This window comes from Lucilia cuprina, chromosome 2, assembly GCF_022045245.1.
Source record: "Lucilia cuprina isolate Lc7/37 chromosome 2, ASM2204524v1, whole genome shotgun sequence".
Taxonomy (NCBI): Eukaryota; Metazoa; Arthropoda; class Insecta; order Diptera; family Calliphoridae; genus Lucilia; species Lucilia cuprina.
Window position 1 is genome coordinate 24717316 of NC_060950.1, and position 26507 is coordinate 24743822.

Sequence of the window (26507 nt, forward strand, 5' to 3'; positions counted from 1 at the left end):
ATGATTCAAGCTTTGTGTTGTTTGTTGTTGCAGTGCAGCAATTTCTATGTGTGGCAGTTGTACATATTAAACTAACATTTTGGCCACACCAAAAAGCCAGAAAGAAAAACAAAAGCAGACACTTAAACTGAAATCCAGATCAACTAAAACATCATAACCCAACAGTTTCATAAAGAGTCAGGGTATCACTTTTGGAGAGTACATTTCTCAAACGACTAATTACCTAGATGAAGCTATAAAGCTTCATTCAAGCCTCTATTGTATCTAAGAATTATCTCGACTTTGATGTCTTTGATATAAGTCTTTACGAACTACCGGGCTTATTTTCCACTTTACAAATGCTTACAACAAATGAAAATAATATTTATTTAATGTTATTATTATTATTGTTAACTATTAACAAAGTTCATATTTTGTTGCAATTTTTTTTAATAACCTTCACCGTAATTACAAACGAAGTAATTGTGTTCAAGAGTCTGTGTGTTTGTCATTTTATATTTGTAACATTGAGAAAGATTTAATTCCGACATCTTAAAGTGTACAAAAGTATTTGTATCTTACGGATTTCCTAAACTTGAGGAATTTATTTAATGTACATATTTCGCACATAACACTTTTAGAAATAATTTCTTAAGTGTAAAATCAAGCTCATTTGTTACATGATAAAATTATTTGGTAGCTTGCTAAGTATCATGTTGCACGGTGTTCTTAACTCCTTCTTGTCTATTGTGCAACACATTTTCGATGTTATCTCTAATCTCTAATGGAAATAAAAAGCAACTTAAAACATGTTTACCACAATATTTCGACTCTCTGTCTCTTTCCGTTTGGACACTTTTATACTTTCATGGCTAGATTGTCTTAGAATTTAATAAGAACCCGAAATATAAATACTTCTGTAATTCTATGACCAATATTTCGATGTGATTCAAATGGAATGTGTACGAAATTTCATGAAATTATCTTGAAAATTGTGACCTGTAGCATGCGCACATGGACACAAAGACAGGAGGACGGACATATCGTCTCCGAAGGTGATTCTGAGCCGATTGGTATACATTAAGGAGGGTGTAGGACCAATATTTTTGGGTGTTACAAAAATCATCACATACGCATAATACCCTCCCCACTATAGTGGTGTAGGAAAAAAATTGCTATTTTGGATGATGGCGCTATAGGTCAATGGTTACCAATTTCATTTGGCCTGAACTGAATGATATGGACCAACTGGTTTTCCATGTATTCATTGTGCTCACGTTAGCGGCTGCACTTTTCAAGATATTTTACAAAAATTCAAACCAAACATGGCTCGTTAACGAAGCTTATTGAAAATGATTGAAATCGGTTCTTTTTTATACCCTACACCACTTTAGCGAAGAGTTATACCCTACACCACTTAAGTCGGGAGGGTAAAGTACACCAATCGGCTCGGAATCATTTTCTGAGTCGATTTAGCCGTATCCGTCCATCTGTCCGTCCGGCTATCCGACCGTCCATGCAAATCTTGTAGTCAAACTACAGGTCGCAATTTTGAAGATAATTCAATGATTTGTACATGATCTTCTATAGGGCATGTTACCTTTGCGAAACCTCCGCCTTGGTGTTATTGCAAGCCCGGTGTATAAGGAGGTGGCGAATACCTCCAATCTGACCGGAATTGAAAAATTGGTTACAGTCTACTGTTTGGCTTAGTCCTTGCATAGATTGTCAGAGGTCCAACCAGTGCACCGTAAAATCTGGTACTACGGGTGGCCAGTTGCCCGTAGGACTATGTCCTGGCTGGTCAGTTGGTTGAGGTTCCTTCGGGATCCACGTAGTGGCTGTGGTTTAAACGGGGAGAGTAAGTGGCGGTTAAAAGTCTGATGCATGATAATAGTCAATATTTCGGGATAAGTTCGGTGCTGTTGCCGAGAACAACAGATACCCCTCAGTCGAGTGACTGTGGGACTAAGCGTTGGAAATGAGTAGGTATTAATTGTATATGGTACGGGATGAATGTGAGGTTCGGCGGGTCTTACATCACTCGTCTACCTAATGAATGTGTCGTATGTTTTTCTCTTATGAATGTGTCGTATGAATGAGAGTGTTACGTCTCTAGGTGCTGTTGCCAAATCAACAGAGGCCATCCAATGGTCAAGAGATTAGATAGCTCGAGTACTCCAGCAAAGTACATGTGCATGGACCGGTCAGAACCAATGTACAAAAATTGCCACCGGCGTTCTTCATTGAAGAACTAAGGGGCGATGGTAGATCGTTTTCAAGTCTACCCAGTGGTTGAAAAGTACTACCGTGGAATAAGGCCGTCAAGGCAGGTGCTCACGTTAAACTCTCGACATTCCTGTCCCAGAGACTAAGTCTATTAAAAATGGTTAAGATTATTTCACCTAGCCCCTATAGAACAGAACAGAAAAGGGATATCGATAAAATGCCCACAACTAAGTTTTATAGAAGTCTTGATGACCCTGCCAAATTTCATAAAGATCGTGCCCCATTCGACCCTATACAAAGTCCCCTTCAGAAAATTACTTGAATGTCCAAAATTATCTTACAAACGCAAATATCGCTATGAAATTCATGTAGGGGGACCATACGCCACTTTTTAATTTGTTTCTTGGTTCGGATACTTAGATATGTTGACTTTAGTTTTTTTCCTTTCAATTTTTCCTAAGTCATCCTCTTGTACATATTTTTTTAACTTTTCCGCACTGACCAAAAATGGCGATACCGCGCCATCTATGGGGTAAATGCGCCAAGGGGATGGGACAGAATTGTCATTAGTAAAATAAAAGAAAAATTAACAAAATTTGATAATACGATAAAATCGATTATCGAAATCGAATCGCATTGAGTAGCTTAAAAATTATCTGTTAAACCAGTTCATTAGCCAGAAAAGTCGAATAATGAGGTTTGTAACTAGTTATTTTTTGTTCATCGTCAAACAAAAATAAGTAGTTATTCACCCAAAAAGTAACAACTTACACTTTTCTTCAATATTACATGCCTACTTACTGGCTAATGAAAGATTTTGCTGGGTTGTGTGTTAAACTCGCTGGAAAGGTTTTATATAACATTTATTAATGAATAACTTAGAATTCGCTTAATAACGGCAGTTTTTCAATATCATGTAATAAGGCCCCCATTTCTTGACTATCATTCTTCTCCAGCACTGCTGTGCCTTGATGATAATATACTTTCCATTGCAATTGCTCGTCAAGAATAACTATTATGCACTTAACTTCGGGTCACCGGTATTTTCTTGAACAGTAGAAAATCTTTTATCCCAATTAAAATTGAAAAAACAATTAACTTGATATCATAAACAAGAGACGTTTGACCTTTTAGGTAAAAGTTCATTGATAGGAGATTTTTGTGCGTGTCATACACAACTTAAAGACCGAAAATATACAAGTTAAAGGCACAATATGTCGTCTTAACCTTAGTATACATAAATTTGATCTTGTCCCCTAAATAAAACTTTTAATTAAAATCCAATACCGACTTTTGAAAACCAATTGACTTTGACCGTTACTAACGAATAACAATTATCTCTTCAAATTAAATTGTTGTTATCATTTCATGTATTGGAAACAATTTAACATGGCTTATGAATTCATGAATCTATAATTGCAGCAATCAAACATTTGTTACTATAAACATAGTAACTACAGTGAAGTTGTTTTAAAATTCTGAAACACTTGCTTTCAATTAAACTTGTATTTACTTGTTGCACTTAAAGTGATAAAAATCATTGATCATTTAGATTAAATTAATTTAATAAGTAGCGTAAATTGAAAATTAAAAATTATTTAACAACTAAAAGCCTGTTTTACATAAGTGGTACATTAAAGAATTCCTAAACAGTTGCTTATTAATTAGTCATTAAAACCATAAGTTAATTAAGATTTTACAGAATGTAGAAAATAATTCAGATGAAAAAAATATCAAGAGAGAAAAAGACCAATCAAAACTGTTGACAACTTAATGCCAAAATATTATTACTAAAAAGTACGTTCAGTTGACGAATGTTTATTTGCAAGCAACTAACTTATATTATTAAAAAGTTAATCATATTACTTTTTATTATTTATCTAGAAGAATTGTTTTAAATAAATAATTTTCCTGATTATTATACAATACGACACTTAGACTGCATTACATCGGCGAATACATTTCTCAAAATCATAACATTTTTAATGCGAATTAAATAATTTATATTGATCAGAATGTCTAAAGACTCAAACACTCCTTTACAAACAAATAGTTAGCAAGCACATTAAATAAAATTAAACATTTTGATAGACCGACCAAATACACGCAATTAATTTGTATTCTTAAGATACAAAACGAAAACAATTTAATTACTGACACCTGCATACAGCCGACAGATAGATAGATAGATGGATAGATACTCGCTCAGAAAACATACTTTGAATGGCTAAACCGTATAAAAATTTCAAATTGTATCAATAGATCTAAATATTGTTAACAACTGTATTAAATTTGTACATACTTACTCTAAGTAGTTATAGATAGATAGGTAGATAGATAGATAGATAGATAGATAGATAGATAGATAGATAGATAGATAGATAGATAGATAGATAGATAGATAGATAGATAGATAGATAGATAGATAGATAGATAGATAGATAGATAGATAGATAGATAGATAGATAGATAGATAGATAGATAGATAGATAGATAGATAGATAGATAGATAGATAGATAGATAGATAGATAGATAGATAGATATATGCACATATTCAAAGTCCGTAGTCCATTTTAATGGAAATGAGAGCAAACCTTTCCAAACAACCTGTGGCGTAAAACAAGACTGTGTTCTCTCATCAACACTTCTACTTGATTCTGTTGTGAGGCAAACTAATATCTACTCCTCCGTGGTATTCGCTGGAACTTACATAATATAGATTATGCGGATGACTTATGCTTATCGTTTCTTCGACATCGATGATAAACTACAAAAAATTAACTGCTGTAAATGCCGCAGCAGTGGGTCTGAAAATAAATATCGGAAAGACCAAAATAATGCATATAGGTTCAACGAAGACATCTCCCATCACATTATATAATGAGGTTATCTAAGACGTCGATTATTTTTGTTACCTCGGATGTATTTTGGATAAATGTTGGGGCTCTGTGAACGATAAAAAACAATCGGATAAATAAGGCGACAGTGGCATTCAGCAGTTTATATAATTTATGACGTTCTAAACATATAACTAGAAGGACGAAAATACGCCTATTCAACTGTATTGTCATATCGATACTGCTATACGGTTGCACTACCTGGGGTATAACATCATCAAATGGCCAAACTACAAACATTCATTAATCGTTGCTTCAGACAAATTAACGAAATATTCTGGGCCAATTGGATGACAAACGAACAGCTACTAGCAATCTCGAACATGTCTTCGGTTGCTACGAAGATACTTAAACTCAAATGGACGTGGATAGACGATTAAAGAGTGACAAAAACTAAATAAATTTTGGAACTACTTAGATTAAATCACTTGCAGCTGATCGTGTAAATTGTTCTGTGGGATAAGTTCGGTGCTGTTGCCAAAACAACAGATATCCCACAGAGGAGAGACTGTGGGACAATGCGGGTACGGCGGGCCTTACCCCACCCGTCTACATATAATGAATGTGCGTATAAATGAGATGTGTGATGTGTGATGATGAATGAAAAGTATCATATACAAGTGATACCATTGAATTTTCCTTCCTTGTCCAGATATGTTCAGAATATACTCTGTTCATATCAGAATTATCACAGTGTGTCCCTGTGAGTAAGAACAAAGTCTTTGGCTTATTTGATGGATTCGTATTTCGGTCCACCGGTTACGTCTCTAGGTGCTGTTGTCGAATCAACAGAGGCCATCCCACATAAATATGTTAATCCAAATACAATGAAAATCGGTCAGTTTTTTGATAAAGCCCACAAGCTCGTTTTAACAAAGATCAAAATCGATCATGCAACGTTTTGTGGCCAAACTCTTTCTATCCCATTAAACAGAGTTATCTTTTTAACTCTCTTTCGTATAGTGTTAATAACAAGAAAACATATTATGCAAATGTTATTCTATAATTATTTTATCACTAATTTTATTACTTATATACATTCTAATTATACATGTTGAACTATTATAAATAGTTTAATTTAATTATTCTAGTTGTTTTTTCAAGTTTTAAAACATTCTTAAATATATAGGATTTCTAGAACATGCGCAGGTGTTTTAAACACCCCCAACAATAATTGATTTGAAAAATGATTTACTTTAAATACTAATTGAAGGCATTTTATAATAAAATAAATTTGTTACACATTTTATGACTTATTTTCAGAAACATTTATTTCATGATAACTCCAAATTAAATCATCTAATAAACTAACCTCACCTTCCTGTTTTCTGTCGGAATTTAAAAGAAAATTATTAACTATAGTTATATTTAATTACATTTAACAGTTTTCTAATGTACATTAAAAATATTAATTAAAAATAATTAATTGTCAATGTAAAAACTTTAAATTGAATCTTAGATTTAAGTATCTTGTATTTTGCGGTTATTAGCAGTACCACACCTAAGAAAAACACTATTTTTTACTTTAATTGTCTCTTTTAGTTATGGTAAATAATTTAATTGGATTATTTTTATAATTCAATAAATATTTAAAAAAAAAGGTAAAATGCAATTGGTGACCATATTAAAGTTTTATTATGAAGGTAAATATAATGAATGAGGATTTTGCAAATATCGACAGAATGACGGAAATTCATACGATGTCGTAGTACTTATAAAGAAGTAGATTCCATTTTATATGTATTTGCAAGAGGCAATAAGTTTTTGGTTGAGTCAACCAAAATAACTAACATTCTCAAAAGGGGGCGGAAAAATATAAGTCTAATCCTAATCCTGATCGAAAATCAACATGGAAATATCACACGAAATAACAAAGCATAGAAATAAGACTCGAGTAAAAACTCGGTAGTGGGTTGCACTTCTATAACCACTTACTATTCAATGACTATTTAATTGTAATCACTTTCTTTTTAATCTGACATAGAAGTACTTTATTTTTGGCTTTGTCATTTTGTTTGCACAGCACAGTGCAATGAGTGCAAACCGAAGTCCCTGGTTCGTATTCTCATTGGCTCCTTTTTATTCTTAAAAACAAAACAACTTTCTCAACAACTTCTTTATAAGCAAAATAAACTTCTCTAACTCCCTATTTGTAAGCGAGCATAGAAGTACCTCTAATGACATCAACGTGTTAAAATAATGAGTTAAAATGCTAATGAAGAAGTAGTGAAAAGAGTTTTTTTTTTGCATTTTAACTCATTACTTTTCAATGTTTGTTTTTCCTGGGACCGTATCCCGAATATGATATACTGACTTTATTCCCTATAGCGCTATTCCCACTTCTTTGTAAGAAAATGTTATAAATTTCGGTTTACTCAAGGACAAACCTAACCGATTTTCATTGATATTGGTCTGTTATTTTACCTGAACTATACATACATACATACATACATACATACATACATACATACATACATACAACCGGTTCTCAAAAATTGGGCTTTGGGGTTAAATACATATATTTTTTATACATACATATTAAATCTTACATCCTTTCTAATTTAAAATGGTTAAACGTAGTACACCAAACAAAGGCCTCAAATATAAGCAGCATACTTATACTCGTATATAGGTCGATGAAAACCGCGTTAAACGAATTTATCTACTAAACAGGTCAATCTTTCGATAACAAACTGTATATACTGGTATGCATTGACATCGAAGGTTCCTTTCATAATGGGCACACCGATAATCGCATCGTATTTCAAGAACAGTGTTATGTTGACCGGAATCAACTGCTTGCTATGAAACAGATGGATAAGCTACGATGTAAATATTAAAAAAAAGTATTTCGCGGTACACCACAGAGTGACATATTGTCCAAATGTCACAAAACTTTTGATTATGTAGAAGAGTTGAAGAGGCATTAAATCTATATTTTAAGTGGAGCGATGAGTTCTACGTCAACCGAGGTTCTAGAAATGTTGCTTGATATTTCACCCTTTGATAACTTAAAGCGAACTCACCAAAGGTGATCGGAAGACTATACCCGATCGCATACTAAATATGTCGGAAACTTTGAAATACTGAACCAATATAGAACGTCATTCCCAAGCAAATATCCGTACACACGGATAGCTCTAAATTGGGAGACAAAGAAGGTCTGGGTTTCCATATTTAAGACCCAGAAAAAAATATATTCGAACAAAAGAGCGATTGTAATTGTTTAAAAGTGAAAGGGGCACAAAACCGAAGGCTATACATTTGACACCACAAGGATAAGTGAAATGATGGATAGAACCAAAACGATCCTATCATATAATCCTCTTCAAAGTGGGCAAGTCTAATTCAATATCACCTGGTAATGTTACATTTAAGACCGCATTAGACTATAAGAGTACCATAGCAGAATTCTTACATAGGTACCAAGCCAGTTGGTGTTAATGAATAATACAAAAGTGAATAACCTTGTTTAGACAGAGAAAATATCTTAAGAAACCTAAACATAGAATCCCATACGCCCACTACCCATCAAAAATTAAAAGAAGTACTTCCAAAAGAATAACATTTTTCAACACTTCAAATGTAGCACTAAGTGAATTTGTTTACCTTATGTGGAAGTAATGTTTATTGAATTTCAACAGAGCGAAATGAATCCAATTTTGTTCAAAATTGAAGGTATAGTTATTTTGTACGGAAATTTTTTGAATAAAACCCTTTTTATTTTGGAGTTGATTGATAAATGTCTGTAATTTATTTATTTGTGTTAATATTATTTAAATCAAATTCTATAATACTAAAATTTCACTTCCAAATAAGTTCCAAAAAAAGAACATAATAATTACTTCCTGAGAAGGACTTCAGATGTAGTGAATTTGGAATCAAATAAAAAAGAACATGCCTCCTATGACAAACCTGAAGAAGTGAAATCTTCACTTCTTCAGGTCTTTGTCAGTACTTTTATGGAGCAAATTCTATTTCTTTTTCGCTTCTTCGGAAGTTCTTTTTTTGCTGGGTAGAGAAGATCGAAAATTGGGAAATTTTGAAAATTGGGTTGGTTTTGATACGTACGTAGACACAGGTTTGCGGGAACAACTGTATAATATTGGACGAATCAGTGATAGGAAAATTCCTGTTTAAAGTTCGCATTTGCCATATTTTAAAAATGTTGATGTCAAAGAGCAGATTTCCCAGCAACAACTTGTATTGCAAAAAATGAAAATGGTAGAAAATAATCTTTGAAAAGTAAGTAGTTGAGTAAGTTCAAGTTATTAACAAGTTCTTTCTGCGTTTAATTTTTGCAAAATTACTAAAAAATTTAAAAACTGAAGCGTTTTATATCTAAAACTTTGTTAAATCAAATAAATAAATATTCTTCGAATTTCTTTATAATTTTACTTTTATTTACAAAGTTTTGATTTTTTGATAAAATTCATTAATGATGAGTAAAGAAAACATCTGAAGTATAAAAAATATGAAAAGATGAACACATAACAGAAATTACACCGTGTACTAGATGAAAACAATAACAAAACTATAACTAAATATCGTTAGCTGAAATTATCATACTGGCAGTTATCAAATGACTATTTTTGATGACATTGAACTAGATAGTATGTCTTAGATGGTACCGGGAGCTGGGGCTACATTAACATTAGCAACAGAGTTGAGATGACCAGCCAAGGGGGCAGAGTGTACAGCACCACGAGTCTGGGCAACATAACTAGCATGACCAGCTACAACAGCGGGTACAGCGGCGGGAATTCCAGAAACAACAGCACCACCCCAAGGCCAACCAGATACGACTGGTGATGAAACAGCGGTGTATGAGAGAGGACCACCAGCAACTTGAGTAACTACACCACCCCAAGGAAGTATGGAGGATTGTACACCCAAAGCCAAGGCCAAAGTGAAGAGTGACACAATAGCGAACTGTGGGAAAAATTTATAAAATTTTATTTTTTATTCTCATGGTTTTTGTTAAAATATTTTTCTTTTTTTAACAATTATTCCAATTAAACCTTAAGAAACATTAAGATTTCTCTCAGATCAAAGATAGAAGTGGGTAGAACTTACTTTCATTTTATTTTTTTGTTAAAGAAGAAAAACTAAATTTTGTGTTGTTAGTTTGAATTTGAATTCTATTCTGATTTCATTTAAAAATATTAACCTATTTTTATATCAAAATGCTCTCAAAACAAAACATCAGCATTATTTTAATTTAATAAATCTGTTTGACGTGATTTTGTAATAATTTGCCATTCTTTTCACGAACAATGTAATTATACCCTACACCACTTTAGTGGGAAGGGTATATTGAGTTTGTGCTGATGTTTGTAACGCACAATAATATTGGTCCTATACCCATCTTAAAGTATACCAATCGGCTCAGAATCATTTACTAAGTCCATATAGCTATGTCCGTCCGTCCATGTAAACTTTGTAATCAAACTATAGGTCGCAATTTTGAAAATAATTCAATGAAATTGAATTGATACATGATATTCTATTGTCCTAGCGACGAAGCCTTTGGAAAATGGTTAAGATCGTCCCATTATTTCATTTTGCCCCCATACAAATTGTACCCCCGAATAGGGCTTGTAAACCTTGTAATCAAACTACAGGTCGCAATTTTGGAGATAATTCAACGAAATTTGGCACATGATCTTCTATGGTACAGATAGTTAACATCTGTTCATTATTTCACCTAGCCCCCATACAACTGAACCCCCCGAATAGGGCTAAACTTTGTGATCAAATTACAGGTCAAATTTTGGAGATAATTTAATGAAATTTGGCACATGATATTTTATGAAATCTAAATCACATTTTATTCATATGAAGATGTAGGCTATTATATGGTCTGCCTCGCCCGACTATAACTTCTTACTTGTTTTTGTATTAAACAATTACTTAGGGAGCATAACAAAACTTAATAGGTCACAAACAACCCCTTTCAAACAAGTACTTTCGTTACCTTAAAAGTGCATGTTATTGTTGCGTTGAATGATTTAATAATATGATCGACTGCCTCAATCGCTAGGGGCCGAAAACAATTTATTTATTTGGCATTACAAGTTTTGCAAACACGAAAACTTACTTTTAATACGCTGAAGCTGGTCGGTTTTGTGCCGACCACAGCTTTACAAATATTCATATGTTTGTACATATGTGTTGAAAACACTCAATATTTCAATTAAAAAAACCCAGAAACTTGTAATTCTGAAAAATAAAATATTTGCAGCAAACAATTAGACTCAAATTAGATCATTTACAAAATAAATAAAACAGCCAACTCCCAACACACTTAGAACACAATACGAGTATATTATATAATGTATAATAGAAAAATAATTCCAAGAAGGTGTAACCGTTTTAAATCTATATAAAATAGGGTGACTTTTGAAACATCAAATATTTTGAGAATCACTTAATTTGGGAATTATCGAGTGATTCGTGGTCAATTATTTAACTTTTTTATATTTACGAAATTATTTGTTTCCTTTGGTTAAATTATTACCAACCTAGGGCCCCTTGGGTCCTGATACCTTAATGAAAGACCCGGGAATGTGCTATCAGTACCTGTAGTCTGTCGGGACTATAAACTCATGATATCTCTTTATTTCTCGGACATTCCATGGAATGATTTGACATGGAATGGAACCAGTAAACCACATATTGTAATACTACGGGTGGCCAGTTGCCTGAAGGACTAAATACTGGCTGGTCAGTTTGTTGAGGTTACTTCGGGATCCACGTAGTGGCTGTGGTCTAAACCTAAATTCGTGGCAAGAGTAAGTTACGATTAAAAGACTGATGCACGGTAAGGTCTATATCTCTGGATAAGTTCGGTGGCTGTGGTCTAAACCTAAATTCGTGGCAAGAGTGAGTTGCGAATAAAAGACTGATGCACGGTAAGGTCTATCTCTCCGGATAAGTTCGGTGCTGTTGCCGATAACAACAGATAACTCACAGAGAAGTGTTAAATGTGTATGATACAGGATGCGGGTATGCGGAGAAGAGTCTTGAGAAGAGTCGGGTGTACCAGGAATGAATGTATCAGATGTTGTTCTCTATAAGAGTGTCGAATGAATGAGATGTGTGTTGGGTTGAAAGATGATAGATGAAAGGTCTCATATACATACATATGATTTCCTTCGTTGTCCAGGTATGTTCAGAGAAAACTCTGTTCATACCAGATTAAACACAGTGTGTTCTCTGTGAGTAAGAACAAAGCCTTTGACTTATTAGATGAATTCGTAATTTGGTCTCACGAATAACGACTCTAGGTGCTAACGACTCAACAGATGCTATTCCATTTGCGTGGTTGTCAAGGTAAGTGATGTTTTTGCATTTCGGAAGTTAAGTAACGGGACAACAATGGTCAGAGAGCTCAAGTACTTAAACAAAGTGAACGTATACCGGACCGAAAATAGCACCGGAATGTAAGAAGAAAAATGGGGTGATGGTGAGTCGTCACAGAAGCTCACTCAGTAGTTGAAAAAGACCACTGTGAAATAATGCTAACACGCAGGTGTTCACGTAAGGCACTTCGACATTCATTAGCCATCTATGAAACACAGATCTCTAACTACAAATGTTATTGAGCTAACTATCTATGAACATTTTAAACAATCTAACAGTTTTCAAGATATACAAAATTGTGTATTTAATTATGTATATAGTGCCCGATATTATCTAAATGTTTACATGAACGTAAAAGCTCTTCATTTAAATTTGAAGATTCTAGATCTACTAGTTTCTTAGATAAACGATTTCTTTTTATTTAATTCAAGTTCCCCAGTTTATGGGAGATGTTAAGTCCCCATTAAAAGTCCGCTCGTTATTTTCTAAATGTTCAGATGAATGTCAAAATTCATCAATTAAATTTTGAATAGTCTAGCTCTAATAGTTTCTCAGATATACGAATTTGTCTATTTAATCCATGCGGGGGCTCCAAGCTCCCCAGTTGAAAGTCCGCCCCTTTTCCTTCAAAATTTTCAGATGAATATTAACATAATTTGGGCAAAACCTAAAGAATCTAGTTGTTTTAGTTTCATAGATACACGATATTTTGTATATAATTCCTATGGGACGTGCTGAGTCTTAGTAGTTTCCCAGATAAATGATTTTTTGTATTTAATTAATATGGGAGGTACCGCTCCCCTCATGTGTAGTCCGCTAATTTATTACCCAAACTGTTTACATGGGTGTTAAAGTTATTCGTGCAAAATTTTAAGATTCTAACTGTAATAGTTTCCAAGATAAACGAATTTTATTGGAGGTGCCATGCCCCCTAATGCCAGTCCGCCTGCTTTTTATCCGAAATAATCTTATTGACACTAAAGTGGCTCCGACAAAATTTGAGGACTTTAACTTCAAATTACCTATTCCAGACATACAGGAATATGCTGTGAATATTTCAAGAAAATCGGTTCAGACGTTTAGTAGTCTATAACGTTCAAACATACAAACAAACACATATTCATTTTTATATACATTTTTTATATATAGATCTTAGATAGATAGATTAGAGTGATCCAAGCTTGTATGAAGTAAAAAAATATTGTCAGAGAGGACGCAACACCCTCACCCCTTCGGAATTGTTGTCTTATTTGTAAAACTATGTCGTACAAAAAATTAAGCTAATAGGATAATGTTAATTGTTCCCATGTGCCTTCAGTAATTCTTGGTAAATATGGCCGATAAATAAATACTATTTGGTACACTGAGAATTCCCAAATATTGCAAAATTTGACCTTTGAACTCCACTAATGTCCGATATTATTAAAACGTCTTATATATATTTTATATTATCTGGACTATAATACTCGGAAAATACTTTATTAAGAACTAATGCGAATTTTCTAAAATATTACAAAAAATGTGATTTTCCCGAAATTCTCCGAGTTCAGATCGCGTTAAAAAGGCGTTTTTTTATATCAGAGCCTGCAATAGTCTAATTTTTTGCATGACATACAACCCAAAGCACAATTCTAGAGGGGGGATGGTTAAAATTCCCAACATTGTTTTTTGGAGCATTCTAATGTTATTCATGTATACTCATGTATACCTGGTCCAAAAACAAATTTAATATTATTATTAAGTAAACTTTGATTTTAGTATAAAACTTGTTTGGGTCTACCCTAATATATATATATAAACATATGTACAATAAAAAACAAAATAAAAACAAGTAAGAGTGCTATATTCGGCTGTGCCGAATCTTATATACCCTTCACCATAGTGAATTTAAACATAATTGATCTTACAGTCTTGTTAATAAAAACATTAAAAAAATTTGAGTCGATTTAAGCCGAATGTTTCGTCGGCGGCTCAAGCAACTAAATATAGTTCGGCGGCGGCTAAGCTCCGACTAGAAGCCGGTCGACTTCGACCTCTGATTCATTGCTGGTAAACATTGACGAGACGTAGATTTTGTTTTTGTTTATCGTAAAAAAAATTGTTTTCAAAAGCACTTGGGAAAAATTTGTCTTAGTTTTAAATTTCAAACTTACATTATTCGCATAAAAATTATTGTACAATAACTCACAATCTACTCTCATATAATTGAAAACGTTTTAAATACTTTTTTCTATTCATTAAAAATGCAAATCATATTTTTTTGCTGTGTATTTTTTGTATGTTTGGATTCCAAACAAAACAAAAAAATACACAGCTGAATAAAACCAAATACATCTACACACACATGTAAATCTTTTTCTATATTCAGTGTTGTTGTTGCTTTTATAACAATTTTTTGATGAAATTTTCAGAGGTTGTCTCGGATTTTTGTTCATATCTCCGTTATTTACCGACCGATTTTGCTGATTTTAAATAGCGATCTTCTCGAAAGCATGTCTAATAGAATTATTGAACATTCGGATTTCGCCGATATCTGGGGTCCTCTAAAAACTGATTTCAACAGACAGACAGACGGACAGACAGACGGACATGGCTTAATCGACTCCGCTATCTATAAGGATCCAGAATATATATACTTTATAGGGTCGGAAAATTATATTATAGAAATTACAAACGGAATGACAAACTTATATATACCCTTCTCACGAAGGTGAAGGGTATAATAATTACAAGAAATGGTAAACAAAATTAGTTTTCTTAGTAATTTTATAATAAACTTTTAAAAATTGCAATATCCGGTTAAAAAAAAATAAATAAAATAAATCTTAAACAAATCGAAAACTCCTCCATTGCTGTTTAATATAACAATAATTGATACCTGAGGGTTTTTTATTACCAAAAATGTCGTATTGAAAAAAATAAAAAAAAATTAATGCAATTTATTTTAATTTAAAAAACTTGGGCAAAAGTTCAATACATTTACATATTTTGATAAATTGGAAGAAAATATGTATAAAAAAATTTGCTATAAATTCAAATTTTTTAACACCTTAAATATCTAATACAATGTTATTTCAATAAATGCTTACTTTTTTGAATATGAATTACAACTTGAACTTGCACTTTCAAAGAGCTGAAGGTCATTCAAAATTTCTTTGTTCTTTTTAATAAATGCATGCATGTAAGTCAATACATACATACTTACATGCAAACACATACAAATATTTAAATAATAAGAATGTTAACTAAATAAGTTTATTTCTGCTAACTTGTTTTAAATAAGGAGAGATTTGTAATAAATTATGTTTATAACTTAGATTGAGAAATTTTTCATATAAAAACCTGGACATTTGTAAAACAAAATCAGAATAGAAACTGAGTTCATTAAAGAAACACAAAGTTTAGTTTTCTGAAAACTTTAATCAAACACAATAAAATGAAAGTAAGTTGTTAATTTAAAAATGGATTAAGTGCAATGTAATAAAAAAAAACTATTATTTTTCCCAGTTCGCTATTGTTACCTTCTTCACTTTGGCCTTGGCTTTGGGCGTTCAATCTTCTATCATTCCCTGGGGTGGTGTAGTAACACAAATTGCTGGTCATCCTCTAGCACACACATCCGTTATATCCCCACTTGGTTTACCTTTGGGTGCTGTTGCTCTTGGTCATCATGGACCAGCTGCTGTTGCTGTACACTCACCCGCTTCAGTCGCTGTACATGCCCCAGTAGCTGTACCTCATGCTATTTCTGCTGCAGTACATGTTCCCGCTGCTGTTCCTCATGCTGTACATGTTCCCGCTGTTGTTCATGGTGCCGGTAGTTATGTTGCCAAAACTCGTGGTGCCATTCACACTGCTACCTTGGCCGGTCATCTTAACTCAGTTGCCAATGTTAATGTTGCTCCAGCTCCTGGTACCATCTAAACAAAGAATTTCTTTATCATAACCATCACCATTAAAATATTTAAAATTAGTTCGATTTTCGTTTAATGCAGGGTACATTTTAATTTATATCACAAACTTTCTTTTCTTCATTATTTCTTTCTTAATTTATTCTTTTCTATTTCTATTTTCTTTACTTTCTTATTTCTATTCTGTTTCCTAATTTCTTTTAACAATAAAGCAAATACTTTGTTAAAAAAGTAAAAAATTAAAAAAATCCATTTCGACTTTTATTTATTTTTACAAATATGATAATGCAGGAAAATTATGAAAAGAATTTGATCTAGGGAATTTCAGAAAGTTAAATCAAATGTTACAAAAACCTTTAATTTTAAATTTTCCTAAAAATAACAGATGAAAGTGTTATATTCGTCTGTGCCGAATCTCATATACCCACCATTAAAACGTTTACCATATAACGTAAAAGGAATGCTCCCTACTAATCATCAGGATACAATTTGGAATATCGATTAGTCATTTTATGGACTGAGCTCTTTTCAAAAACAACAAAATATTAAAATTTTAAAACAATATATTTTTGGTAAATTTTTAAACTGTAGGCGTATGAGTAATTTTCTGAAGAGGACCTTCATATGCGTCAATTATGAACCGATACTCATGAAATTGTGTACAAAGACTTCATTTTGTATAGAACTTGTTGATGTCTAGTCTATAGTCTAGATAATAGACTAAACTATAGACTAGACTATAGATCAGACTATAGACTAGACTATAGAATAGACAATAGGATAGACTATAGACTGGACAATAGACTAGACTATAGAGTATACAATAGAATAGACTATAGACTAGATTATAGACTAGGATATAGACTAGACTTTAGACTAGACTATAGCCTAGACTATAGACTACACTATAGACTAGACTAGACTATAGACTAGACTATACACTAGAATAGACTAGACTATAGACTAGACTATAGACTAGACTATAGACTAGACTATAGACTAGACTATAGACTAGACTATAGACTAGACTATAGACTAGACTATAGACTAGACTATAGACTAGACTATAGACTAGACTATAGACTAGACTATAGACTAGAACTATAGACTAGACTAGACTATAGACTAGACTATAGACTAGACTATAGACTAGACTATAGACTAGACTATAGACTAGACTAGAGACTAGACTATATACTGGACAATAGACTAGACTATAGACTTTATTATAGACTAGAATAGTATATAGACTAGACTAGTATATAGACTAGACTATAAACTATACAATAGACGAGACTACTACAATACTGCGTTTTTGCAGGGTTTTCAATTATAATGTTTGTCGAACGCTAAAATATATTAAACACAAGAAAATCCAAACACACCAACACACATCCTAACATACATACATACATACATACATACATACATACATACATACATACATACATACATATATAGGTTTTTTCCAATAAGATTTTTTTTTTTGCTTTTTCATCCAAAAACTTTTCTCTTTTGGAAGAAATTTTCTGAGGTTGTCTTGGATTTTAGCTGATATCTCCATTATTTATTGTCGGATTTTTTATTTAAAGTCGGAAATTTCTTGAAGATACATATGTCCGACAGTATAACAGAAGATTATTATCCTGATGATATCTGGGATTTTCACAAAATTAACTCTCAATCTACAAGGATCCATAATATAAAAGCTTTTTAGGGTCAGAAAATTATATTGTGGAAATTACATACAAAATGTGAAAACTTATTTATATCCTTCCCGCGAAGGTGAAGGGTATAAAAACAATAGTTTTAACAAATTAAATTTTGTTTATTTAAAAACTGGTTTGAAAGAAAAAGTAAACAATATTAATTTTTTCTGGTTATTTAATTATTAGTTTTCAAAACATTATAATATCCGGTTTGAAATCTTAACGAGACATTAACCAAATATAACACTTCTCCAAACATACGCATGTATGTATGTGTTCTCAAACCGTTAAATATCGTTAAAATTCATACATAAGGATTTTTAGTCCCTAAAATAATTGGAAATCTGGATTATTGGATTATTAAACTGGAACAAAAGTTCAATACATTTAAATTATGCATTCATACTTGGATAAATAAGAGCAAAATGTGCAATGTTTTGCTTTAAAATTAGTTTAAATCAGCGTTTAAATATGCAGCACTAGCACCACCTCTCTTCTATATGACTATAAAATAAATATGAAACTTTATCATTTTTGTATCACTTTGCTACTAAAAATTGCAGGACTATAGACTAGACTATAGACTAGACTATAGACTAGACTATAGACTAGACTATAGACTAGACTATAGACTAGACTATAGACTAGACTATAGACTAGACTATAGACTAGAACTATAGACTAGACTAGACTATAGACTAGACTATAGACTAGACTATAGACTAGACTATAGACTAGACTATAGACTAGACTAGAGACTAGACTATATACTGGACAATAGACTAGACTATAGACTTTATTATAGACTAGAATAGTATATAGACTAGACTAGTATATAGACTAGACTATAAACTATACAATAGACGAGACTACTACAATACTGCGTTTTTGCAGGGTTTTCAATTATAATGTTTGTCGAACGCTAAAATATATTAAACACAAGAAAATCCAAACACACCAACACACATCCTAACATACATACATACATACATACATACATACATACATACATACATACATACATACATATATAGGTTTTTTCCAATAAGATTTTTTTTTTTGCTTTTTCATCCAAAAACTTTTCTCTTTTGGAAGAAATTTTCTGAGGTTGTCTTGGATTTTAGCTGATATCTCCATTATTTATTGTCGGATTTTTTATTTAAAGTCGGAAATTTCTTGAAGATACATATGTCCGACAGTATAACAGAAGATTATTATCCTGATGATATCTGGGATTTTCACAAAATTAACTCTCAATCTACAAGGATCCATAATATAAAAGCTTTTTAGGGTCAGAAAATTATATTGTGGAAATTACATACAAAATGTGAAAACTTATTTATATCCTTCCCGCGAAGGTGAAGGGTATAAAAACAATAGTTTTAACAAATTAAATTTTGTTTATTTAAAAACTGGTTTGAAAGAAAAAGTAAACAATATTAATTTTTTCTGGTTATTTAATTATTAGTTTTCAAAACATTATAATATCCGGTTTGAAATCTTAACGAGACATTAACCAAATATAACACTTCTCCAAACATACGCATGTATGTATGTGTTCTCAAACCGTTAAATATCGTTAAAATTCATACATAAGGATTTTTAGTCCCTAAAATAATTGGAAATCTGGATTATTGGATTATTAAACTGGAACAAAAGTTCAATACATTTAAATTATGCATTCATACTTGGATAAATAAGAGCAAAATGTGCAATGTTTTGCTTTAAAATTAGTTTAAATCAGCGTTTAAATATGCAGCACTAGCACCACCTCTCTTCTATATGACTATAAAATAAATATGAAACTTTATCATTTTTGTATCACTTTGCTACTAAAAATTGCAGTCATATATATTTGTATTAATATAAAAATTGCAACTCGTGTTTGCAATTTCTAGTAGCAGGCAGACATAATTGCAGGTCAACACACATATATTTTTGTGCTTTAGCAGCGCACACTCAAATTTGTTAAACTAATATGCAGAGTATTGATGTTATTTTTGTTTGCGTTTAGTTTTTCCTAGCAGCAATGTAACTTTATTTTGGTTTTGCTACTGCCAGTTGTAGTTTTATTTATTATTTTTTGGCAATATTGATGCAGCAATTTGTAGTTATGTATGTAAATACACTGACAGTTTTATGACATTTCATGAGCTTAAATTCAGTATTACACTTCACATTTGTACGCATTTAAGTATGTATGTATGTCGATATTAATATGTATATTTATTATCATCCATATAATATCCTGTACTGATTGACATATTCGACCTATAATATCCTGTACTGATTGACATATTAATTATTAAAATATAGTTTAAATATTCTCATAATTTCTGTATGATATAATACAGAAAAATACTACATTGATATTTGTTTGTTTTTTTCCTTAATGTATTACAAAATATTATTAACTACATTTCTTCAAAAAAAAAATTATATAATAATCTTCTACATTTTAGCAGTGTGATTTGAATAATTTGTAAAGTAAGCTCATTAGAATTCAACAAAAAATATTTTAATTATGTATGTTCACCCTGTTTTATACAAGGTGATTATAAATTTATTAATAAAAAAATATTTATTAATAAAAAAAAATATTTATTAATAAAAAAATATTTAAAACTATCATTAGGTTATAAAATTGTTAGAAGTATAACCATATAATCTTACAACTACATTGCTCAAAAATGTTTATTTATTAGAACAAAATAATAAACACGCTTTTAATTTGAGTTGTGTTTTATGGGGTAGCCATATTTTCAATAACATGTACATAGTTATTTAATTCAAATGGAGGTTCCCCTAATAAAAGTCTGCCCATTTTTTTCCCAATGTTCATAATGAAGTTAATGTTTTTTGTCAAAATTAGAAAATTCTGACTCTAATAGTATGGGAGGTAGCACTATGTATATTTTACAAACAATTTTTATGTTGCGAAAAATAATTATCCTTAATTAATCTTTAAATTGTAGAACTATACACAAATATATAGCATGCTTATGCAAATATTGCGAATATTAAGGCGGCAATTCTATATATTATCGCCGGCTCGCTGAAGAGTTTTTCCCTTTCGACTTAGAATTATTATAATTTTACCCCAATAACATGTATTCATATCTATCATATTCAAATATTTTCAAATTGTAACATCAATATTAAAAAAAAAAAAACAATAAATAAATTTGCAGGTAGCAGTTGCAAAACAAAATTTAATTGCTGCTAGGAAAAACTAAGCGCAAATAAAAATATCATCAATACTAGCCATATTAGTTTAACAGATTTGAGTGTGCGCTGCTGTAGCACAAAAATATATATTTTTTCTTGTACAACAAACAAGAGATTAATACTGTTCATTCGTGCTGCTAGAAATTGCAGTGTAACGTCGCAATTTTTCTAGTTAAACATAAAAACAGAACGGCAATATTAAGTAGTAGTTATGTTATTTAAATCTGAAAAAGTTTAAATATTTTTAGTATGACGAGTGATAAAAATATGTATTTTGCGGCAAATGCTGACTAATATATTAGTAAAAGTAAACACTGGTTTAAATTACAACTGCATTTAGTTTAAATATTTTACTCTAATAGAGTGTTTTGTTCAATAAATGTTTAATTCTTTAAAAATAAACAATTTGAACTTGTACTTTCAATGAGCTGAAGGTCATTCAAAATTTCTTTGTTCACACATTTCATTAATAAATACATATCCATATGTATGTCTACATTAGGGTGGTTCAAAATGGAAGTAACTGATGTTAGTTCATTCTAAGATAATATTTTACAAAATGTTTGTCGTGACAGATCAAACAAAAAATTGTTTAAATTTTCGACAAAATTTAATATTTTTAAACATGTACAAAAAGGTATACTCCTTCTGAATAAGTCTTTCAAAGTCTATTCACATGATATCAATATTTCATATAATTAATTTAAGAGAAATATGAGAAGAATAGAACATTTTTAAAGCAATTAGATCACCAAATATTAGAAACTAGACAAAATTTTCAAAACTTTAATTCTTTTTTCTCCATTGAGAAGAAGCCACCCTAATGTACATATATACGTAATATGTACATACATATATAAACTGAATATGTTTGTTCTAACTTTTTCTAACTTGTTTTAAATAAGGAGATATGTGTAATAAATTATGTTTATAACTTAGTTTGAGCAATTTTTCATATAAAAACCTGGACATTTGTAAAACAAAATCAGAATAGAAACTGAGTTCATTCAAGAAACATAAAGTTTAGTTTTCTGACAACTTTTATAAAACACAATAAAATGAAAGTAAGTTGTTGCTAGAAAAGTGCAATATAAAAATGGATTAAGTGCAATGTATTAAAAAAAACTATTATTTTTTCCAGTTCGCTATTGTTACCTTCTTCACTTTGGCCTTGGCTTTAGGCGTTCAGTCTTCAGTCCTTCCCTGGGGTGGTGTAGTAACACAAATTGCTGGTCATCCTCTGGCACACACATCCGTTATATCCCCACTTGGTTTACCTTTGGGTGCTATTGCTCTTGGTCATCATGGACCAGCTGCTGTTGCTGTACATCCACCTGCTGCTGTCGCTGTACATTCTGTACCAGCTGCCGTACATGTTCCCGCTGCTGTTCCTGCTGCTGTACATGTTCCCGCTGTTGTTCATGGTGCCGGTAGTTATGTTGCCAAAACTCGTGGTGCTATCCACACTGCTCCCTTGGCCGGTCATCTTAACTCTGTGGCCAATGTTAATGTTGCCCCAGCTCCTGGCACCATCTAAACTTTGAATTTCCTCATTACCACCATCAACGTATTAAAGTTTCCCGCCTCTCCAAAAAGTGTGATATGATTTTAAAGAGAAAAATTTTATAATTTTAATTTGGTTTTATTGTCATTTAATGCAGGGTACATTTTAAATTCTATAGTATTGTATAGTCGGCCATGTCCGGCTAAATTTTCTTACTTATTTTATTTCTTTCTGTAATTTATTCTATTCTATTTTTCTTCTCTATTTTCCTTTACTTTTCATTTTTCTATTGTTTCGTTTTTTCTCTTAATAAAGCAAATACTTTGTTAAAAAAGTAAAAAATTAAAAAAAAAAATGCATTTTGATTTTGAATATTTTTTAAAAATATGAAACTATCCACATTACTATTCGAAAAATTTAAAAAAAATTTTGCTTTCACTCAGAGTACGTACTATCATACTAACTTTAGACTTGCTCATTTTGAGGAGATTTTTCGTTTTGCTCTCATCAGAGCCACCTCATTGGATTTTCGTGGTTCTTACCACTATCGCTTACAAATCATGGCTTAAATTAGTACTTACAAATATGGAGTTAAAAAGTTGTTATATATTAAAAGCAAGAAAAAAATTACTCACATAAAATACGAACCTTGGCTTTTTGTTTGTTATCTAGTCGTAGTCGTATCATTAAAGGTTTCTCATAGCCACCGAACGTCCAAGTGATTAGCTATTTTAACATGTATCTTTTCTACAAGGAAATCGTCACCCTATACATTACGAAGAGATATCAAAATGCTTAAGTTTGTTTTTGAATTATCCACTCTCTCGCTTACTAAGGTGACACTAAAGTGACAATTGTCTTCACCGTCGTTTACATTTTGAGGAGATTTTTCGTTTTGCTCTCATCAGAGCCACCTCATTGGATTTTCGTGGTTCTTACCACTATCGCTTACAAATCATGGCTTCAATTAGTACTTACAAATATGGAGTTAAAAAGTTGTTATATATTAAAAGCAAGAAAAAAATTGCTCACATAAAATACGAACCTTGGATTTTTGTTTGTTATCTAGTAGTTCGGTGGGACAGTCGTAACATTAAAGGTTTCTCATAGCCACCGAACGTCCAAGTGACTAGCTATTTTAACATGTATCTTTTCTACAAGGAAATCGTCACCCTATACATTACGAAGAGACATCAAAATGCTTAAGTTTGTTTTTGAATTATCCACTCTCTCGCTTACTAAGGTGACACTAAAGTGACAATTGTCTTCACCGTCGTTTACATTAGTGACGAAACTACTTAATAGAGTCAACCAGGTGGTTAGACGTAAATGGAAATCACAGCTTTTAGTTAAACTACTGGGTAGTTCGCTGTCTTACACACAACACTTCTTGCTTAGTAATTATACCCTATACCACTATAGTGGGGAGGGTATTATACGCTTGTGTTGATATTTGTAACACACAAAAATATTGGTCCTATACCCACCTTAAAGTATACCGAAAACTTTGTTTTTTATCAATAAATTGCTTAAATACTTTGGAATAAACCCTTGTCCCTGGATTTAGCCCTTGCGCAAAAGGATATTCACGCTCCCCTGACGACCCTACCAAAACTGATAGATGAATAGGCTCTGAGTGAGACGGAGCTCAGCTGATCAAATATCACCACTTATAGAATATCGAGACTGCTCTGGCCCACTCTGCCAGCAGATGGGACTCTCTTATCTCTTGATAAGAACTCGATTAGGCTTCCAACTGGTATAATTACTGGGCACTGTATGATTGGACATATGTCAGAACCCAAATCATAGCTGCTGTAGAAGCTGCTTAGACGAAGAGAAAGTGGAATCGGTACAACACCATCTATGTGACTGTCCAGCCTTACAAAAGCACAGACTACTATATGTGGGTAGAGCTGTTTTTCATGATCTAGACTGTCCAAGAGATGCGCCACTGATAAACATGATCGGTTTTATTAAAAGCACCGGCTGGTTTACATGGAGACCGATCGAATCAAGTAGTCAACGAAATTAGGGAGGGTAACCATTTTCTCATCGCTAGGGAATGGTAGTTCTAAAGTTATCACAATGGGCCACAAGGCCTCCGAGTGAACTCGTTTGCTAGCGAGCAAATCACGTAACCCAACCTAATCTTAGAATTAAGGTATAATTCAACATAAAAGTTTCTTTATGAAAAATAAAATTTTAAGAATATACACATGGTGTAGTGTCGGCCATGCGCGACTATACTTACCTACTTGTTTTGTTTTGCTTTCAATAATAAACCAGAAGTTCGACAAAGAGTCAATGCATGTGAAAAAGATAGTGATTTCCATTACCGTCTAACCACCTGTTTGACTTTAATTCGCCTTTTGCAACGGTTATACTCTTTGTAAACGAGAGTAAATAAAATCCTCACTTAGTGTCCCCTTTGTTAGCGAGAGAACAAACTTAAGTAATTTCTATATCACTACGTAATCTATCGGGAGACGATTGACTTCCTCATAGAAAAAGCAAATGTTGAAATAGCAATTTAACTGAACAGCTAGAAGTAATCCTTAGTGGTAGGTTAAGATTATAAGATTACCTAAAAGTAGTTCTAGCGGTAAGTAGTTATGTAAATACAATTAATTACCAAGTCATTGATAGGTTGGCATGGCCATAACTGGCCTAATAATGCAAAAAATTTAATTACACAATAGGATTTTAAGTTGATATTACTTACCACTTTTGCTTACAAATAAGAAGTTAGGTAAGTACTTATTACGATCGCCTACAAATAAGAAGTTTCCGAGAAATAAATAATTATCTACTTTTCACAAAAATTATTATTTTTTTCTTTTGTGTTAAAAAAGTTCGAAAAAATTCGTCTGAAATGTGATTACTTACATAATATATATTTTTTGGAGGTTATTACTAGACTCATTCTTAGTAATGCAGACGGTATTTAATAGTCATTAAAAACTAAATTGTTGAGTTGACTTGTACTTACTCAACAAGTCATTAATATGTTTTTTTGCGGGGTATATCGGAGAAGAGCGTGTCCGGCTATGAAAACTTAACAGAAAGATCAAAACCAAATTAAAAACTCCTCCATTGTTTTTCATCAAACTATAAAAGATCGTATAGTTAACCATAAATAGAGACTAATTAGTAAATTTGATAAACTTGGACAAAAACTCAATACATTTTCATACTTTGATAAATTGGAACAAAAATAAAAGTTTCCCAGCAAAAACTTGGTAATGACTAGCTATTGTAACCACTTACCTATTAACATAATAATATGTTATTATTTAAATTCATTAGTCACCTTCTGTGTGAATTGATTTATCTTTGGAGGTAAGTACTTGCCTCCAATGACATCATCATGTTAAAACAAGTAAGAAGTTATAGTCGGGTGAGGCCGACCATATAATACCATACACCTGTATATGAATAAAATGTGATTCAGTTTTCATAATAAAGCATTTCAGTTGAATTGTACCTTGCCCCAGATTTTGTAAGTTAATTTTACCATTTTAACTTCTTACATGATAATGAAAATTTTTATTGGGTTCTATTGAAAATAACAACTTGAACTTGTACTTTCAATGATCTGAAGGTCATTCAAAATTCTTTTGTTCTTATATTTTATTAATAAATGCAAGCATGTATGTAAGTATGATTGTATGTATGTAAATT

General features: G+C 31.9%; 3 protein-coding genes across 3 annotated transcripts; 2 read left to right on the plus strand and 1 right to left on the minus strand.

Annotated features, from left to right (window-relative positions):
• Positions 1-9484: 9484 nt before the first annotated feature.
• LOC111679088 (adult cuticle protein 1-like) lies at positions 9485-10225 on the minus strand. The gene is made up of 2 exons (XM_023440581.2): positions 10183-10225; positions 9485-10038 (listed from the first exon to the last, which is right to left on the minus strand). The coding sequence occupies exons 1-2, from the start codon at positions 10186-10188 to the stop codon at positions 9727-9729; spliced, it is 318 nt and encodes a 105-aa protein (XP_023296349.2). The 5' UTR covers positions 10189-10225; the 3' UTR covers positions 9485-9726.
• Positions 10226-15821: 5596 nt separating this feature from the next.
• Positions 15822-16539, plus strand: LOC111679093 (adult cuticle protein 1-like). The gene is made up of 2 exons (XM_023440588.2): positions 15822-15913; positions 15979-16539. The coding sequence occupies exons 1-2, from the start codon at positions 15908-15910 to the stop codon at positions 16393-16395; spliced, it is 423 nt and encodes a 140-aa protein (XP_023296356.2). The 5' UTR covers positions 15822-15907; the 3' UTR covers positions 16396-16539.
• A 5773-nt stretch (positions 16540-22312) lies between these two features.
• LOC111679094 (adult cuticle protein 1-like) lies at positions 22313-23118 on the plus strand. Its single transcript, XM_023440590.2, has 2 exons — positions 22313-22383; positions 22461-23118. The coding sequence occupies exons 1-2, from the start codon at positions 22378-22380 to the stop codon at positions 22854-22856; spliced, it is 402 nt and encodes a 133-aa protein (XP_023296358.2). The 5' UTR covers positions 22313-22377; the 3' UTR covers positions 22857-23118.
• The last annotated feature ends 3389 nt before the right edge of the window (positions 23119-26507 follow it).